At 65.2% G+C, this 7,613-nt stretch overlaps 1 protein-coding gene across 4 annotated transcripts; it reads left to right on the top strand.

Moving 5' to 3' along the window:
- Window positions 239-6,608, top strand: LOC110257484 (translation initiation factor IF-2-like). 4 transcript variants are annotated; one of them, XM_021078222.1, is made up of 3 exons: window positions 239-2,475; window positions 3,255-3,310; window positions 5,563-6,608. In XM_021078222.1, the coding sequence occupies exon 1, from the start codon at window positions 1,122-1,124 to the stop codon at window positions 2,187-2,189; it is 1,068 nt and encodes a 355-aa protein (XP_020933881.1). In that variant the 5' UTR covers window positions 239-1,121; the 3' UTR covers window positions 2,190-2,475; window positions 3,255-3,310; window positions 5,563-6,608. The 4 variants fall into 4 exon arrangements, 2 of the variants coding, with proteins under 2 accessions (XP_020933881.1, XP_020933880.1); XM_021078221.1 differs by having other exon boundaries at window positions 5,589-6,607; XR_002340121.1 differs by having other exon boundaries at window positions 240-1,494; window positions 5,589-6,592.

The raw sequence follows: 7,613 nt of genomic DNA, 5'->3' as shown, positions 1-7,613 counted from the left end.
AGGGTGGAGGGCGTGCCCTCAAGGGAACCTGCATGCTAATTGGAGTCAGAAGCCTAAGTTTCCCGCTGCCTTCTGATAAATGAGGCTGGGGGGCGTGGCCAAGGCTCGGGCCTGAGGACCCCCCCTCCCCCGCCCCCACCCCCAGGCATTCCTCTGGGTGGTGTCCAGGGGAAATCTGGCTGTCCCGAAGGGCAGGAGAGTCACCCCAGGTCCAGCCAGAGCCCCCACGAGCATATCCATCCACTCAAAAAACGAACCGCAGCCACTTCTCCAAAAGTTTCCTATCTTGATAAAAAGGAGCATCCAGCCACCACCAAGGAGACCCTACTGGGGGCAGTGAGCCAGTGCCGGGCCCTGCGCCAAGTCCAGGGCTCTTTGCCTGTGGTGGTGGCGCTCAGAGACCACCCGGCTGCTCCCCCAGGAGCCCCCAGTCTCCGCCCACTTGCGCCCCTGCTGTGCACGCCCAGCACCAGGACCCTCCCTACCCTGACCTGGGCTGTGAGAGCAGCAAAAGTCCAGAGTCCCCACCTGGGCAGCCTCGCCGCGGCCCCTGCTCCGGGACCCTGTCCCCAGCGCCTCCACGGTTAATGCCGCAAGTTCCAAGGTAAGTTTCACCACATTCCCATCGGCGCTGCGCTTTGTTGCAGCTTAAGCACGCCCTCTCCCCAGCCCTCGCGGCCCCACCCCCGCCCCTGGACCCCTGTGCACCGGGGCGTCTGGAGGCGCCGCTTCTCTGCAAAATGCCCGCATGTCAAAGTTCGCGCATCCCAGTTGGACGCGCCCTCCCGGCCCTGCTGGCTGCTGGCTCTGCAGTTTTCCAAATGCGGACGATGCCACGAGCCAAGAGAAAACTCCAAAGCACCCCCGGCTGGAGCCACGCGGCGCCGGCACCACGGCTCCCACCGCGCCGCGGGCACACCCCCACCGCGACAGCCAGCAAGTTTGCGGGGGTTGCCCGGGCGGGCTGAGCGGGACTCACCGCGGAGCCCCTCCAGCCGGGCTGGTGACAGCGGCCGCGGGCGCAGGGTCGCGGCTCCCGGATACGATGCGCCCCGTGCGGCTCCCAGGGAGATGCTGCAGCCGCGGCAGCGCGATCCACCTTCTCCCCGAGCCAATCGCGAATGCAGGGGTGGGGGAGGCCGGAGCTCCCGATGCGTCCGCACTTGGGGGGCGGGGGGGAGGGGAAGCAGGAAGAAAGGAGACACCAGGCACCCCCGCTCCGCACCCTTGCCCTTCCCCCAGCCCTCCTGCAGCAGCAAAGACTTAGCAGGGAGGGGATCTTGGAGAGGAGGGAGAGAGGAGGAGAGAGAGAGAGAGAGGGAGAGAGAGAGAGAGAGGGAGAGAGAGAGGGAGAGGGAGGGAGAGGGAGGCCCGGGTGGCAGGCTCTACAGAGTTCAGAAGAGCGACCTTTCAGCCCGCACACCTTGAGCCCGGCCTGCCGGGCTGTGTCTGCAGGTCGCTCCTGCGCCCCGGCCGGGGTCGCCCAAGGCGGAGGTCAGGTGAACAAAAGGGACGCTCCCGCCGGGTGCAGGCTCACACAGGCCACCGGCCGGCCGCCCGCGAGCCCCGCACCGGCGGGGGGAGGGGGAGGAGAGGGGGAGGGGAGGGCCGACCCGAGGGGCCGGAGCGGGCGCGGCCCCTCGGATCGGGAGCCTCACCTTTGCTGTCCTTATATACGCGGCCAAGCATCCCAAACACGCGCCCGGCCAAGTGGCCCCCTCGGGCTGTGCTCCTTGACCATATTTAGTCAAGCAGGGGAAAAAATAGCCTGTCAGCTGGGCCGCGGCTGGCCGGCCACCGGGAACAGGGTGGGAGCGCCAGCGCCATTGACGGCCGGTCCTGGGCCCGGGCGGCTGTCCCTGGCCGCTGCCCCTCCCAGCCCCTCCCCACGGGCCTCCCACCGGCTGTTCCTGCCCCGCCGGCCCCCGGCTATTTTTAGCCCAGCCCAGTACAGAGGCGCCTGGCGGCAGCGGGCAACAACCTCTTGGGCCACACAGCCCGCTGGCGGGGGTGCCCCGGGGAGACCCGGGTGGCTCCCAGAACACAGGCAGGAAGCAGGCCTGCCGCCTCCTCCCCATCCTCAGCCTCCAGCGGGCTCAGCCTTGCCCCTTTTCCCAGAATCAGGGCCCCAATCGGGTGGTGAGGGAGCCACCGCGCTTCCAGAAGCTCCCAAGCCAGCCCCGAAATGATGACAGGTCACCTTGGACAGCGGGCCCCGCGGTGTGCTTGCCACACTCCAGCCAGTCCTGCGCCAGGGCGAGCCTGAGAGGGGCGCCCTGTCCTGGGCTCCTACCTGCGAGACGTAGCTGCGTGTGCCAGGCGCAGCCTGCGAGACCAACCTTGCAGGGCTGGGACACAGAGGGGACTGTCCCCCACCACGTGCAAGCTGGGCAGGTCTCCTGGCCTCTCTGGGGTCCCCCGGGACCAGGACAAGGGACTGCAGCAACCTGGGGCGACTGCTTTCCCAAAGGCCAGGTGCAGGGTTCATGCGGGGCGGGGAGGGACAGTCAGCAGCCCTGCTCCCAACCAGCCCGCAGGCCCTGCTGCCCCGCAAAGCCACCTCACAGCCTCCTTCTTCCTGCCCCCAGCAGGCCCGGCCCCTCCAGGGACACTCAGAGCAGGCTCCCCTCTGCCATCACCCCAAAAGAGCCAGGCCAGGCCCCAGGGCCCAGGGGCCTGGCCTTGGGACCCGGGTGTGGTGGGGACATTCTTTGTGGATGACCCTGGGGTCCAGCCACGCCCCTGCAGGGTAGCCCAGAGCAGGTCAGGGATGGCCTGGGGTGGGAGTGGGGGGCACCGTGAGGGGAGGGTGCTGTGGGACAAGCACAGTGCCAGGAGAGGAGTGGGGGGCCAGGGGAGGCCCTACGGGCAGGCCCTGCTCCCAGGCCCACAGGCCCAGCTGAGGGAGGTGGGAGCCCAGGGAGATTTCAAGCTGCAGGTGCATGCCAGCCGCCCTGCAGCCCACAGTGGGAGAGGCCCTGCACACGCCTCCCAATCCCTGCTCCCCCAGCCCGCCCACCTCCTCCCAGGGCAGCAGGGACCCAGGTGGGACTGCCTGTCCCTGAGGCTGCCCTGTGGTGATGCTCCAGGTGGTGGGGGAGGGGTGAGGAGCAGCCGGGCTTACAGACCAGGTGGGCACAGAACTCTCCTCCCTGGGCAAGGGCTGCTGTGGCGGCCGGTCCCCAGGTCCCCAAGGCCCTGAGGACAAAGCCAGAGGACAGAGCACTCTGTTCATTTACCCGCACCACCTGCAGGTGTTCTAGAAGCTTCTCTGTGGATTGGCTCTTGGTCTTCAAAGCAGCCCTAAGAGGTAGGTAGCCTCTAATCCCCTCCTTACCGGGGAGGAGCGGGGCTCAGACAGGGAGCTGACTTGCCCAAGGTCACACAGCCTGGGGAGAGCTGGACGGCTGCCTGGGCCCTGCTGCCCTCCAGAGCCCTCTCCCTGGGGCGGGGGAGACAGACCCAGGGTCACCTGCCGTGACCGCCTCACTGGGAGGCGTGGAAGGCGGCCACGGCCCTCCTCAGGCCCTCCTCCTCAGTGTCCTCAGGAAGGTGGCAGGTGACACGGTGGCGTGTCCCACGCAAGGATGGATAAAGCAGCGGCCAGAGAGCCCGAAGGCCTGCCTGCCTCCCTCCCTCATTCACCAGCAGGGGCGTTTCCGTGGAACATTCCCCCAAGGCCGGTGCTCACCCCCGGGGCCACTCAGCTCTGCCTGTGGCTGCTGAGACCCCAGAGGGGGGCTGGTGTGGCTGCAGACGTGCATCTTCCATTTGCTGTAATTTAATTAATTTTAGGGGCAGGGACCCCGTGTGAGCGGTGGCTACTGTGTAGGGCAGTGGGAGAGCGGCTGGGGAAGGGAGCAGGATGTGGGGCTCCCAGTGGGGCACAGAGTGGGAGCAGCTTGGGGGACGGAGGCCCTTGTAGGTCTGAGGTCAGGGAGCAGAGGCGCTGCCTTGGGAGAGCACGTGGGCAGAGGGCACCAGGAGGGCAGAGGGCTTCAGGGAGGGTGGCCGGAGGGTGGCCAGAGCATGGCCTACCAGGCAGAGGTGTGGGAACGCTGCAGGGGGCAGGGAGCTGGGGGCTCCACCAGGAGCCCCCGTGAGGCAGGTCCAGCGGGGACAGGCCCACAGGCTCCAGCCAGCTGGTCCACGAGAGTTTGGTCACCAGATCTGCTGAGGTGGTTCCAGAGAAAGAGGGGGCTCCTGGTGAGCCGCCCTCAGGGTGCTTTTCCGGCAGAGGGGGAGGAGGCGGGGAGGAGAGGGTGGGCGGGGCCTTCACCTGGTGGGAGGGGCCTCTGCCCCCAGGGCTTGGAAAACGCCCCACCCTCCTCAGCAGGAGGAGCCTGAGTGGCCTTGGGGGTGGGGGTGGGCTCCCTGCTCAGAGCCTGCTGCAAAGCCCATGGGGGTCCCCAGATTGGCCTGGGGGAGCAGTTCCCAGAAATGAGCCCCCGGAATCGGGTAGCTGGAGGCAGGGCAGTTTCTGGGCCGCAGGACCTCTGCCCCTCACCCCTGAGCCGAGGGGGGGCGGCGGAGCGGCTGCGCTGGAGAGCAGTGATTTCCTGGAAGCTCGAGGACAGTAATGGGGCCTGAGCGCCCCCGGGAGCAGTGGCTTCTGCCTGAGAGCATTTCCTGAAGCTCTGTCCCTGGGGGCGGGGGCGGGGCAGGCAGCCCTCACACCTCCCACCCCCTCTGCCAGCCTGCGAAGGGGGGATGCAGAGCCCCCGGGCCCCACTGGGACCCTGGGGGGGTGCCCAGGGGGGAGACCCCCCCTAACCTCTGAGCCTCTGCTTCCTCATCTGAGGCAGGTGGTCCTGGGTGGTGAGGAGGCCGAGTGTGCCCACAGCCTCAGCCTGGGTGCCACTCACCAGAGAAGCTCCTGAATGGAGGGGTGGATGGATGACTCAGTGGAGGGGCTGATGGCACCCTCAACCCCTGGGCAGCACGTGTTGGGGCGGGGGGAGTGTGTGTTCAGCACAGGGGTGGGGAGAGGCTGGAAGGCAAGGCGGGGACGGTGCCCTGGGGGGGGGCGCACAGTCAGAGGGGAGGCGCCTTGCCCTGCCTGGGCACCTGCTCCGCAGGAGGCGTCCAGAGCCACGGGAGCATCCATCCCTGGTCAGCCCTGTCCCCTCTGATGAGGCCCTGCTGCCGCTTACTTTGCTCTTTAAGCAAAACAAAATAAACCTTACATTTTATTTGTTTTTTTTTTTTCCCTTTTTCAGCCACACCCGAGGCACACGGACATTCCCAGGCCGGGGACTGAACCCACATCTCAGCCGAGACAATGCTGTATCCTTAACCCACTGCACCACAGTGGGAGCTCTGACATTTTATTTATTTTTAAATTTTATTTTTTATCTTTTTAGGGTCACACCCGTGTCATATGGAGGTTCCCAGGCTAGGGGTCCAATCGGAACTGTGGCCACCGGCCTACACCACGGCTCACGGCAACGCCGGATCCTTAACCCACTGAACGAGGCCAGGGATCGAACCCTCGTCCCTGTGGCCACGAGTCGGGTTGTTTCCGCTGCTCCACGGCGAGAACGCCATACGTTTTCTTTCGAGGTTTCACTTGTGCTTTCCGACCACAGCCAGCACCGTCTCTGCTAAGATGAGCCCAGCGGACCCTCGAAATGGGCGTGGAGCACCCGAACAGAGTCTGCGTCCAGTGTGTCCGGAGTCCACGGAAGAGGCTCCCCGTCCTGGTCCCCAGGGAGGTGACCGCGGCGGGACGCTTCCTCGCACCCCCGGGACGGCTGTACAAACAAGAGCCCCAGGGGGAGAACAGTGTTGGTGAGGAGGTGGTGAAACCGGAAGCTCAGGTGCTGCTGGTAAGGGCACATCAGGGGGCGCAGCCACGGTGGAAGGTGCCCTGGCAGCTCCTGGGAACGTTCAGCCGTCACACCCGGCAAGTCACTCCTCGCTCGGGCCGCAGCTCAGACAAGGACCCGAGCCAGCCAGAGGGGGAAAGGGCGAGCCGGCTGCCGATGGGGACAGACCCGTCCCGAAGGGCTTCATCCACACCGGCCACACCAGGGGCGAACCTAGGAGGCCTGGTGCTGAGTGATGACACGGACGTGGAAGGCCGCGTGCTGTGTGTCCCATGCCACCCGCTCCCGAGGCAGGCGGGGCCACACAGATGGAGCAGCGGTTGCCGGGGGTGGGGTGGGGTCGGGGGCTGACCACTGGATGGGAACCCTTTCGGGGAAGGAAAACCTTCTGGAACCAGAAGGGGGCTTGCTAAATGCTGCGGAAGCATTCACGTGAAAACAGTTGATTTTGGAGATCCCGTTGGCTCGGCAGGTTAAGGATCTGGCATTGTCTCTGCCGTGGCTCAGGTCGCTGCTGTGGCCCCGGTTTGATGCCAGACCTGGCAACTTCCACATGCTGTGTGTCCAGCCAAAAAATAAAATAAAACAGCTAACTTTATGTTAGGTGAATTTCACCTCAAGTAAAAAACAACCAGAAAAGACGAAAACTACGTCTTCTCCCCACCGACCCCCACCGCCCAGACACAGGGCCACCCAGACCCAGGCACAGGTGCCCAGGCTGTGAGCTCCCACTCTCTTGGGGACCTGAGTGGTGGAGAGGGGACCCCAATTTCACCTCGCCCAGCACCCTGACTTCCAGCTCCACTGGGGCCGGGGGGGGGGGGGGGTGGAGACGGCTGCTGAGGCTCTTGGCTAAGGATGGCCATTCGAGAACCAGAGTCCCAGGTTTTGGGGGTCTGTAAAGAACATTCCACTGCTGCTGGAATATTCCCTGCGGGGTGGACAGAACCTTGCTGCCGAGGGGGCCTCATCCTGATCCCTAGAACCTGTGAATGCAGCGTCTCTCCCATCCGGATGGGGGACCACAAAGCTGGAGGCGCAGAGGAACCCCTAAAGCAACACCCCTGGGGGCTCAGCACTCAGCTGGTGGAGTCCATATCTGCGGACTTCTCAGAGTCTTTCTGTCTTTCTTTCTTTTTGGTCTTTTTAGGGCCACACCCACGGCATATGGAGGTTCCCAGGCTAGAGGTCTAATCAGAGCTGGAGCCGCCGGCCTGCACCACAGCCACAGCAACTCAGGATCCGAGCCGCGTCTGCAACCTACACCACAGCTCACAGCAACGCTGGATCCTTAACCCACTGAGTGAGGCCAGGGATCGCACCCACATCCTCATGGCTACTAGTCGGGTACTGAACCCACACACGACAGTGTGGCTCCAGTGTGCACTTGGAGCCCCAGCAGCCCAGCCTCAGCTGACGCCCCCCACCCCGGCTTTGCTCAGCCCGCACCCCCACTGCCCTACCCCAGCGCACAGGCACGTGGTGTGGTGGGGTGGCACGGAAGAGGCTGTCCGTGGCGGGCAGGCCCACGGAGCAGAGCCTGGTGTGAAATGCCCCTGGGACGAGGCAGGAGGACTGGGACCCCCCCCCCAGCCCTGGTACTGTGCCCGGGAGGTCACCTGCTGCCAGGCCTCTGTGCCCAAAACCCTCAGGTGCACCTGAGCACCCAGGCTCACACACACACACACACACGCAGCAAAACAAATGTGCACACATTACCGTAATGGCAGTGGGGAAACCTCCCTGACAGCTCGTAAAGAAAGTTATATTTCACTGCCATGATGT

This window comes from Sus scrofa, chromosome 17 (assembly GCF_000003025.6).
Source record: "Sus scrofa isolate TJ Tabasco breed Duroc chromosome 17, Sscrofa11.1, whole genome shotgun sequence".
Taxonomy (NCBI): Eukaryota; Metazoa; Chordata; class Mammalia; order Artiodactyla; family Suidae; genus Sus; species Sus scrofa.
The sequence above is the reverse complement of the archived record's forward strand: the minus strand, read 5'-3'. Positions and strand labels throughout refer to the sequence as shown.